General features: G+C 42.5%; 1 protein-coding gene across 7 annotated transcripts in view; it reads right to left on the bottom strand.

The window, feature by feature from the left end:
* Positions 1–10,909: 10,909 nt before the first annotated feature.
* Positions 10,910–12,176, bottom strand: part of TRAPPC11 (trafficking protein particle complex subunit 11) — a 204,981-nt gene continuing 203,714 nt past the window's right edge. For 2 of the 7 annotated variants that reach the window (XM_085881171.1, XM_085881170.1), the window contains exon 30: positions 10,927–11,412. In XM_085881171.1, the coding sequence (XP_085737297.1) occupies positions 11,368–11,412 (45 nt within the window). In that variant the 3' untranslated portion in view covers positions 10,927–11,367. Of the gene's footprint in view, positions 11,413–12,176 lie in introns of all 7 variants that reach the window. The other 5 variants (XM_085881174.1, XM_085881172.1, XM_085881173.1 and 2 more) reach the window with 5 other exon arrangements.

Genomic DNA, 12,176 nt, shown 5'->3' with positions numbered 1-12,176 from the left:
TTTGTGGAAGGAACTGAGATTGCCCTCAGTTGGGTTTGCTTTCCATGAGGCAAAGGCAAGTTGTTTCAGGACAACTACCTCGCCACAAGCTTCAGTGAACCAAGGGCGGGAGGAAGGGTAAGACAACTGAACACGAGAGGGGATAAATCTGTGCATGAGGGAGAGTAAGTTTCTTTGAAAGAATTCCCAGGATGAGTTGATGTTTGAGAAAGTAGTGATAGGAGACCAGTCTGTAAGTTTGATGGCTGCTCGGAGACTCTGCCAGTCGGCTTGAGTGAAATGCCAGACTCGACGGCGGTGAGGTGGTTCTCTGATAACAGCCAGAGAGATGTCCACTTTGACAAGGACGTGGTCAGAAGAACCGATTGCTGCGGAGAAAGAGCAGCAGATATTGTCAGGGAAATTTGTCAAAATCAGATCCAGAAGAGATGGAGTACCATTGGTTGAGATCCGGGTCGGGAAGTTGACCGATTGAGTCAGTCCCAATGAGTTGCAGAAAGCTTTTGCTGAGGTGCCATGGCAGGTGTGAGAGGTACCCACACCTAGCCAACTGGCGTGATGACAATTGAAGTCACCACATATGAGGAAGAGAGAGTTTGGATGAGAAGATAGAAGATGATCCATGTTTTCAGAGAGTGAGGTGTAGATGGAGTCATCACTGTTGGGTGGACGGTACAGTACACATATAAACATGAGGTGGGAGTGGAGGGGAAGCCGTAGCCAGAGGTATTCCTGCGGGTGTAGGGGAGTGAGAGCAGTGCATGGAGAGCGAGGAATAGAGTCTTTGATGAAGAGAGCAACACCTCCACCAGGACGAGGCTCAGGTCTGTCATACCGGAGGAGGGAGTAACCAGGGAGAGATACTTGGGAGTCAGACACGTCTTGGGAGAGGAAAGTTTCTGTTCGGCAGATAATGTCTGGTTTGTCAGTGGCAACCTGACACTGCTAGTGTCAGTGGCAACATTTGTCAGTGGCAAATGTTCTGGTGGTTCCTGTGAGACAATTATCATGGCCAACAGCATGTTCTGGTGAGGCCACTATCATGGCCAATAGCATGTTCTGAACAGTTAGTAGTAGGAACCAACCCTCACAGCTCTCCGAAAGCCATCCAAGGCTAACCATACTTCTCTTCCTGCTATATATATCTACATATACATACTCGTGGGAGAGACTAAGGAGATCCAGAAAACATTGATCTGTCCAAACTCAAGATTGAACTTTCAAACTTGTCTCCCTCCTCCAAAAAGCTGGTGGTGCCTTGTCAAATATGTCTCTTGTGTGTGTTCCCCTTCCATCTCTTCCCTCACTTCAAATGGCATCACAGCCGACTCCACGCATGAGGAGGCCAAATGCTTGAATTCTGTGTTTGCTTCCAAATATTGTATTCTTTACCCATCACTCTCTGTACCCATCCTTCATAGTCATACCCAACTGATTCTGAATTCTGTTTCTTTTGCTCCTGAAAATGTGGAGAAGTGTCTGGCAACCCTCGACTGATTCTGCAATTGGATGAGATGGTATAAGCTCTCAAGTTCTAAACACCACTCAAGTTTCTGCCATTTTCACACTATCATTTTCCTAAGGTCACACTCAATCTGCTTGGAAATTGGCCAAAATCAGTAAATTACATAAAAAAGTGCACAAACTGATCCCCTTAATTACAGACCAATTAGTTGACTTCAAATCATCAGCAAAGTCATGGAATCCATCATCGCAGTTGATATGAAATCTTTCATTTTCTCCAAGAGCCTTATCTCAGATCATCAATTCAGATTCAGACCAGGTCACTCTCCCTTTAATATGCTGCTTCTACTCTCCCAATGGATAGAAGTCCTCAATGTCAGACATAAGATCAGTGCCGTCTCTCTGGACATTATATCTCGAGTGTTGGATACAGTCTGGCATCCTGTCTTGCTCTCCAAACTCTCTGTCTATGGCATCCAAGGCCAACTCAACACATGGTTTACTAACTTCCACTACTCTTGTTGCCAAGGTGTGGTTCTCAGTGCAGTCCTTTCTTCTCATGTCCCTATCAAGGCTGGAGTGCCCCCAAGGCAGTGTTCTAGGTCCCATCCTATTCCTAATCTTCATCAATGATCTCTCCAATTCTCTGGAAAATCCTCTATCTCTTTGCTGATGACTCCACCTTCTGTAGTGACATGACTCATCCTTCAGATAGACAGGCAGCAGCCTTTTCCCTTTCTTCAGACCTTGACACAATTACATACTGCTCAAAGACTTGGAATGTCTTTTAAACCTGAGAAATCGCACACATTCACTCTCTCTCCAAAAGGACCATACGGCAAACCCTCCCATCCCAAATACTTCATTAACAACCCTCTCAAAGAAATTGTCATTCAATCTCCTGGGTCTCACTCTCAGCCATAATCTTTCTTGGAAAAACCACATTCCAAGGTTGGCTTCTAAAGCCAGGCGCCGACTCGGCATCATCCATTGTGCAAAGTCCTTCCTTAGCACACCTGAACTGTCCATCTACAAGCCTTTCATCCGCAGCTTGATGGACTACTGCTCTCCCCTCTGGGGTGGCACTCCTAGCTCACTGATTGCTCAGCTTGATATCGTGGAAATCAAGGCCTTCAAGATCATTGGAAACTCTCACGATGAAGCCAAGTCTACGGGCCTACGACTGCCATCACCAACAGGTCGGTCATCTCTTTGTCTTCTTTCGCCTCGTTTCTGGTCTTGTACCCTCTGTCCTCTCCGTGTTTTGCCCACCCAGGTATCTTCAGGGCGCACACAGTCTACTTGCAATCCCCTTCTCGTGAAACTACCTATTTCCAGGATTACTGTTCACCTCCACTCATTTGTCGCTCTCCCCCCCCCCCCACCTGTGGAATAAACTTCCACATTCTCTTCAATCTCATTCTTCCCTCCAGGTCTTCAAGACAGCTGTTCAACACCATATCAGATAACCTCTCAACCAAAAACGATGTTCTTTTCTGGAGCCATTAAACCATGCCCTCACGTTTTTTTTGTCTGCTGCACCCATCTTATCCACCCCATGTATTCTCCTCGACTCCTCAGCCTCACCCGCATGTCCCTTGTTGTCCATCTCCATTTATTTCCTCCCTCGGCCCTGCTGTTGGCATTTCCCCCTTCTCATTCTGCTGTTGCTATTATGTTGACTCATGATCCATTCTGTATTCCAACTCTTCCACGAGCCTCAACTGTATACAAAAAAACAACTGATGGAGCAAATGGTTTGCACTCACCATTACACAAGGATACACAAGGAAATTTGACGCAGGAGGCGGCCATTCGGCCCATCGTGCCTGCACCTCATCAGCTCCAGACCAATTTTATCAATTAAAACGACACAATTTCTTTGGGGAAACGAGGGGAGGAATTTAATCGGGGGAACCAGTCATCCTATAATGCTGCTCTCGTAAATCCATCAAATGAAGCCAGTCACCGCAACAGCCTTTTTCATTCCGTCCCTCTTTCACTCCTGTGCAAACTTGTTTCCATTTTCCATCGAATACAAAGCTGTACAAATCTCAGCAATGTGACATCTCTATGACATGACATTTCTACCCCATTTTAAAGACCAACTTCAATTTTACCACCAAATTGTTATTTCAGCTATTTCTAATGACTGAGTTATCTGCCCCCATTGGTGGTCAAAATAAACACCTTGAAGGGTGTGCTGCCAAAGCAAAGCAGTTTATTGGTCAATTAAATACTCTGGGTAGTTTGCCATTGCCTTCTGGTGGGGTTTGATTAGCACCTACAACCACCCACCATATTACAATAAATGACTGAATTTTCTCAACAAAATGTTGAGATATGCGAACCCCCATGTCGGGATGTAAAGAGACGTTTTTGAGCATGAGCCCTTCTTCAAGGAAAGAGCTTTTCTTTTGAAGAAGGTCTCGCACCAAAAATTGCTTTGCTTCCTTTCCCACGACAGTTTGCAGATCTATGTCAACATTTCAGTTGAGAAAATTCCGTGTCCTTAGTTTTTAATCGATCAAAATATTCGTTAAAAAGACAAGTTTTCCATTGCGTGTACAACAGAGAAGCCGAAGAAGTTCAACCATTGCAGAACCGTAGGTACAAGGCATCAAAATGGTTCCAGGAATGAGGTACCTACAGAGTAGTCCAAGACACGGGTGAAGGTTAATTTTTATTTTATTTTCAATATTATGTCCTTTGACTTCAACGCACTTGCTTCACTTGTCCTGAAAACTGTCTATTCCTGTAAGATGTGTTTTCGGATTGCTCTTTAAACCAGGTCCCGGTTGCATCAATCAGTTCATTGTCCTCAGCAAATCGCCAGCCACGCGGTTTAGACTTCAAATGAGGTTGGGCCTAGGGGGAGAGGGGTGGTGATCAAGCGGTTCAAAGCAAAGCAAGGCATGTCTGGTGATCTCTGCAATCTGCCTTGTGAACAAGTGGGCTGTTATGAGTGAGGAGCGGCACACCATTGGTCAACATCCCTCAGTGCTCGTCCTCGATGGCCTGCTACAATTGTTGTGTGAAACCGACGTCGTATTCTCCTGCGATTGGAGTTTTCAGTGCAATATATTCAATTGACAGGATTCCCTTGGTATTCCAGCAAATCAAAGCCATGATTTTGCCAGCCAAGGATTGGATGATAAATTTATTGGATGGTGGTGATTCCTTGTGCTTTCACTGCATGGTTTCCAATTTCATTTCAGGATCCCTGCGGTGAAGCCAAGTTTCATCATCAGTCACCAGATGTGCAATAAAATTGGCTGGATCTGCCTTGAGCAGTTCAAGAAGCTCACAACATGACGCCGGCGGTTGCTATTGATCGTGAGTGCCGATGTTTCATGGAATTCGTCTTGCTGAGATGATGGACATGCCTCGATGCTCCTGGGTGATGGTAGAACTCTGACTTGAGAAATTCCAAGTTTTGTGTAGATTTCAGTGACCTCGGCACAGCAATCCTTCATGATTAATGTCTTGACCTGGGCAAGTTTATGGGTCGGTCGCATCTGCCGGCTCCCCTGACCTGCGGTCCTCTTCAAGGAACTTGCGTCCACACTTAGAGCCAGCCACCCACTTTGGCTACTGCAGAATCCGAGTGTACACTTTCACCATACAAACGTACATGGCCGACAAGTGCTTTTGGATTTCTTTGGAGCAGGAAACTTTTTCACATAAAAAAAAAATATCATGACACAAAAATGCTCAATTTTAGAAATATCTACAATTGTATGATGTAAAAAAAAAAACCTCGAGATTATTATATGGACAAAGAATGTCAGATCAATGCCACTAATTTATGAGTTAAAGATAATTGCGGCCGAGCTTGGGGCCTACCTCAAAGCCGAGCAAGAGGAACATTTGACGGAGGTTGCAGCAACAAGCAAACACAGGTTGATAATGAGCGAAAAAACCCTGGCTGTTGTGCGTCGATGAATACCCCATTGCTCGAACTTTTGAATGCACCTAGTATTGCTTAAAGATGGTGAAAATAATGTAGGTCTCATCTCACCAAAAATAATCGGTGTCAACTCAAGCTGGTAAACAAAATCGACAAGTAATAAAATCAAGTACGTTACTCAAAGGGGATCAGGAAGAATGCTCACTCTATTCCTCAACGTTTAAATGGCCAATGCGATTATGACAAATATTTCTCAGATTATTCGCACCACAGCTGGTCGTGAAAGAGAGACATTTTAGCAAAGTAAAATACCAAAGGTCAAACACACTATTTCCTTGATTTTAACTTTGGATCGGCTAACCAACCGATTAATTCCAGGGACGATGATGGATGCAACGGTGAGTGGTGACGTGCTAGCATTGGGAAGGACCCACATTCTATTACATTTTTACTTGTTAAAAGAGGCTTTTAGAGAAAACCTGAGCAAATACATTTCACAGCTGTTTATACATTACAACATTACTTTATGAGATGTTTCATCAACCCTTAGCCCGTGGCCCATTAGTTAAAAAAGATGGGACAAGTACTCAAGCTTGATAATTCATACACCAGTGATAAAGTGCAGGTCCATCTATTTCCTGGAGCCTCCCCCGTGAGTCTGCGCTGTTGGCCGAGCACACCGAATCGCTGCATGGACCAAGAATCAGAGATGTTTGTGCAGCTGTGGCCGTTTTGCAAGGTATTGTACCCTGGGAACACTCAACGTAAAACAAGGCAAATGTCAAACCCCCTTTGTGGGTGGACCGTTCAACTTAAGGGCAGCTGCCACATGTAATAATAACTGATGAACGCTTATAACGAAGGCTTTTATAAACGCCATTACAGAGAACGGCGATTGACGAGAACGAGGCCGACGTATGCAGGAAAAATCTGTGTGTCTGTCTCTCTCACTGATTAAAGCCAGGCTGTTGTTATAATGGCAGACTCCATTTGCACACAAGGATCTGTGATCAAACTAAGGGGAAAAAAAACATCCACCCCTTCTTCTGAAAGTATTTGTGGAAAAAAAAAAAAAAAAAGGTAAAATATATCACTGAAATAACACTCCATTTACTTTGTATGCACATTATATCATGAATCAAGTAAATGTTAGTTTACATTTTTGGTATCTGTTTTGTATAGCATTGAACAAAGGATTATCAGCTGATAGCATCGTGTAATCTTGGTCGCCAATACTTAGTCTTTCACTCAATCCAGACAGCAGTGTCATCCGCATCAAATCCATAAGGGAAGGAGGAACAAAGCCACAAGAACCCCAAGGGATATTTGTGTACCTTGCATCAAAAACCTTGATGGGATTGTTTCCAGATGTCTTAACGCAGCTGGAAGAGGTGCTGGCTGTGCTGGAGCCTGAAGGCCAGAGTAGGAAGCCGTGAGGTCTTGCCGAAACCGCACCTCGGGTCACGGCACAAAGCAACAATATCCTCACTATACCGAGGGCCCAAGTGCCTGATCTTGTTTTACTTTGAAGATGGAATGATTGAGGTAGTACTGTTCCAACAATGAATTCTCAGCAGATCACCAGGGTTTCGAACCAAGAACACTTATACACTAGGTTGGTAGCGAAAGTTTGGGGGTAACAAATTCAGAATTTATTGTGCACATAGTATTGTGAATTCCTCAAAATTCCTCAAGAAAATACCTCAAAGTTAGAGTTAAAATTAACCTTAAGCTAAACCTTCAGCAAAAAAAAAAAATCAAGTAAAAGTTGAAAATCTCTCACTCTCACATTTCCCACTGAAACAAGACACTCATCAATAACGGGACAGCTAAATCAATGAGGAAGGAAACATTGTCGATACCCAGAGCCAGAGGAACGCTCACGGTATATTACATGGAGCTAGCTGCTTGTGACATGGTGGATTTATTATATGCTTTCTTTGCAAGGGATTCATATTCCAAAGTATACGTCCATGGGATTTTTCGCCAGAATATAAATTTTAACTTGATATGACGTGAAACAGCCATGGCAAAGTTGAGTAACAGCTGCAAACCAGCTGATGTCACAGGACCAATGGTATGTATAGTTGACTACAGAAATCTCTTTTGGTCTTCAAGGAAGGCAGTCCAGTCCCAGCAGAATTGCAATCATAAGATTGCATTTTTAAAAGTTCTAGCTTAATTCAGCCAGCTGTTTTTAAAACGTTTTGAAGGTCATAATTAATATGGGATGTGGGTGAGGGTGGGGCTTCACGACCGAGAACATTGACTGCAAAACCCAAAACTAAATGCCCAAAGTTTTGTAATGTTCTATTACTGATGCTGATGTTTAATGATGTTCCATTAATAAACCAGACTTGGTGGCATAATGGTCGGAGCATCCGCTTTGAGTTTGCGAGGTCGGCGGTTTGAACCCGACACGGGCCGAATCATAGCAAATACTTTAAAAATGGAAAATGCTGCTTCCTTGCTTGATGCTCAGCAATTAAAAAGGATCGAACATGGTAAAACAACCAGAGGTTGGCAACCATTGCACAGGCTTGATGGGCTTTAATGGCTCCGTCCTGCATTGAAGTTCCATGTTAGGGAACTCGTAATCACAGTAACATACACAATTTTGGTGTCTGACCAAGATGCATTTGGTCGTTACTTATGGAATCTCAACCAAACTTACCAAGGGGACGAGAGGTCACACGACAGAGGTTGCAGCAACCTCATTTTTCCCCCTCCAAAATGGGTTTTCAACCTTGGACGAGTTCCGTGTCAAGGTGCATAATTGCTTACCATGGCGTTTCGTGGGGCACACCTACTGGAAATCTAATTTATTACAACCACAAATTACAGCATTCTGTCCAATGTGTGATTGCATTTTTAAAACAGTTGCTACAGTTATTTAACACGAAACTGAAACAAATGTAGAGGAAACTCGACGTCCATGAGTCATTCTACACTTGTGTCCCCACAGACCAACGGACCTGAGCAGTCTCACTTGCTCGGCTTATAGGTAGGCCACTCGCTCGGCCGCAATTATCTTTAACTAATAAAGGTGTTTAAATTAGTCTTTATGCAAAAATGTTTCCATTGCCTGTCCATTTTTCTAGCCATCAGATTAGATGTGAACTGCATATGGATTGTTTATATCTTATATCTTGGGGCCTCGTATGTAATTTCTCCGAGCCATGGTTTCAAGCGTGATGTGCGATATCGCCCCTGGTACCCTTACGGTCCAATTGTGACCTTTATTCGAAGCATTTCTAAAGGTCTGAGGGAAAGTTGGAGAAAATTTGACGTACTTACACACGGGTGGTGTTTCGGCTAAGAGTCGCTGAACCGCACAACTACTGGAAGTAAAAATTATTATAACTAGTTCTGCAGTTCTGTCAAGTTGTGGACAACTTCTGGTAACATTCATGATCAGATTTCTCCAAACATCCCTATCCTGCATTGCTTTTTGAAGCTTTGGCAGAGAGAGCTTGGTTGCAGCCTTTACCGCATCAATCAGGTACATGTGAGGACTGCCTCTTTCTCTTCTCCCCTCAACCCTACCCAGCATGGGTGACTTCTCCAGACTTTCATTTTCTGCATGCATGACGTGTCCAAAGTATGACAGTTTCTGTTTTAGCATCAGCACCTCGAATGTACATGGTGGTCTCGTTTCTTCAAGCACTGATTTGTTTGTTCTTGCAGTCCATGGGATTTTTACCATTCAGCCCCAAAACCACATTTCCAAATTTTCAATTTTCTTCTTTCTTTATTTTTCCCTGTCCATGGCTCATCTCCATATGTTGCAACTGGAAATGCGAGAGCATTCACAAGCCTCCTCTAGGTTTGCATAGTCACATCTTTGTCAATCCTGACATTGATGCTCTCCCCAACGGTAACAGTCCATAAATTTCTCCAAAACATTCTCCAATCACTTCAATCTTCGAACCAAGGAAGATGCGACTGCCCACTATTTCTACATAATTGTCTCTGAATCTGGACAGCTCAATCTTTTCAGTTGACAAGATTACAGTCTTTATTCGGTTTAAATAAGGACCAGCTTTCAGCAATTTCATCAAGTCCTCTTTACTTTCTGCCAAAAGAGTATCATCGGCACACCTTAAGGTTGTTAATACATCTTCCTCCAATCCTGACTCCAGCCTCTAAATCATCCAAGTTAGATTTTTTTTTTCGTCAAAATTATTGTAATCACAAATTAATTGGTCTATTCCATCCGATGATCGTGGCAAACTAATACGAGAGAGTCCATAGAACGTGATATCCCATGCACTGTTCAAGTGCATATGGGAGGGCCTTGCCATTCACAAGGATTCAGGTCAGGTATGGGAGCATATGCCGGAGCAGCAGGGATTACTTTCTTGAAAATTCACATGAAGCGCAAATTATTATGAAACGCAAAGTCTTCAAGTATACATTTCAATTTAAATAGAGATTATAAAGAAGTTTAGAGGTGTATATATATATATATATATATATATATATATATATATATATATATATATATATATATATATATATATATATATATATATTCCAGATTTTACTAGCGTTTTCTCCAGCAGCTATTACATCACCCTATCTAACACATTACAATAGTGCCTGTTGTTTGTGTCCATTATGACATCCTTAAAAACAGCAAGTTTCTTGTTTGGAATTATTTTCAATTTTGTTTGACTGCCAGACAGAGTAAAAAATATCTCGCTCTTCTCTGCGCATGTGCGATTGGAACGAATTCAGAGCAAATATACGGTAGAACAGCAGACTTGTCTTTCTATTCATGTTCCGATTTGTGTTCAAAATATAATTCAATATAAATAAGATGTTCCTTGATAATAAACTGACAAGATGGACAGACAGACAGACATTAACCAAGCGCTTAACCCTGCTTGTTGCTTCGCATGCGCAGGGTAACTATTAAAACGGGAGCTGACAGGATGGCCTCGAGATATGATGACGTCATAAAAACGAATATGACGTCATTGTGATGTATCAGGTTTGTGATAAATTATCTCTGCTAATGCCCGGCTTGATTCCCGCAAACAAAATTCAAACAGCTTGCCTGGTTTCGGAGATAATGGTATAGGCGATTTCCATTAGCGGAGATATTATGACGTCAACTTTTTTTCTAGGAAGAATTTCCAAAATCGGAGATGGTTACTGTCTGCGCAGGGTATTTTTACATCTATACGCCAAGTTTCAGGAAGTTTTGATGAAAACTGCAGGCTGTGAAACAAAAAAGTCCACAAGAACAACAACGTGAGTAAGACTTAGAGATCCTCCACGAGGATCTAAAAATAAGTAAAAAAAAATCGTCATCAACAAAAATCCACATTTCATTGCTTCTATGTCGAGTTGCAATAAATTTAACAAAATGAGACTTCCAATAAAAAGTGCCATTGATTTGTTATAATGGGTGATCCTTAACCCAGAATTAAACTGTATAATAACGTCAAGCAAGATGTTTCTTTCCTTCGACATGTTCCACCCTTGTTCCAAAGCAAGCATTAGAATTAGCCATATCTCCATCATGACTTTGAAGATCCCAGAAGGTCAAAGACAGAACAAAGGAACAGGCTTATATTTGTACTGTGCAACAAGGAAAATATTTATTTAAGAACTGTGGTGGCATACTCTGAAGCAGAAAAAGAAGGCCAAGATTATAATCGTACACAGCAATGATTACATCAACAAAATGTTGTCCCCACCACCCCCCCTCCCCCCCAAGCTGCTGCCTAATCGATTGTGAGTTTCCATGCTGCAGAGCAAAACCAAGCGCATACTTGTTCATCATTTAAGAGGTGAAACTGACACTGTACATTGATATGAAACTGCTTTTTAAACGTTCGTCACCACAAGCATACACAAAGTGATAATGGCCCATCAGCCGTCCAAATAAGCGTGCAGATCTTCGAGGCACAACGCATCGAGAGAAAAGAAAGTTGTAGAGATGCTGAGGTATGCCGAACACCTGCAGAGCAAGCTTGCTTGTCCTAGCCAGCTGCCAAAGTCAGGCTGTTTGTTCCTCGAGCCTGGGGCTGAACAGCATGGGGGTGAAGGGGTAGGATCATCAAAGTATACAAAATTGACACGGCAAGCGGATTGCTCGAAAAGGGCAAAGGGATGAGAGGAAGTAAATCATTTATGGTTGACAGGTTAAGCAGATGATCACCCTGTTATTTGGTTGTGCATTATAAAATTCCACAGCAAACAAAGAGGATCGATGAAAATTCCAAGATGGACCAATGCTCGGCATCACATAAAAACTATGGAAGAGTGCCTTCTTATTGAAAGTTAAGCAATGTTATGATGCACGATAAATCAAATTCAGCTCAAAATTTGAAAACATGTCGGGCTTATCCATTGTGCTCACAAATGAACACCATGCACCTTCCAATTCAACACAATACTATTCAACAAGTGCAATGCCTTTTTGATGCAGAGGCCTCGAGCTAATCCACTTGATTAGGTATTTTTAAGCATCAAGATGAAACGATGTTTCTGGCTTTGTCCTTGCAAAGCAAAAATGCTGCCCAGCCACACTTTTGCTGAGACCTGCTTTGTACTCCTCAAACTCCCTCGAAAGTGAATGGCAAACAGCATGCATAATGTGAATCAAACAAACATTTCATAATCACCCGCAAGACCGATAAACTCCATATTTAAACTCGCAAGCCATTTCTATGCTCATCAATTACAGCTTTCCAATCCAGCGCGGAACCTTATGCTCCCTTTCCTTTGTTGCATTGGGATGGAGTGCACATTAGATTGGTAGCATTGCCTTTACCTGCATCTACTTTTC

This window comes from Eptatretus burgeri, chromosome 5 (assembly GCF_056783735.1).
Source record: "Eptatretus burgeri isolate ZD-2024b chromosome 5, Ebu_testis_v1, whole genome shotgun sequence".
NCBI classification, from domain to species: Eukaryota; Metazoa; Chordata; class Myxini; order Myxiniformes; family Myxinidae; genus Eptatretus; species Eptatretus burgeri.
The sequence above is the reverse complement of the archived record's forward strand: the minus strand, read 5'-3'. Positions and strand labels throughout refer to the sequence as shown.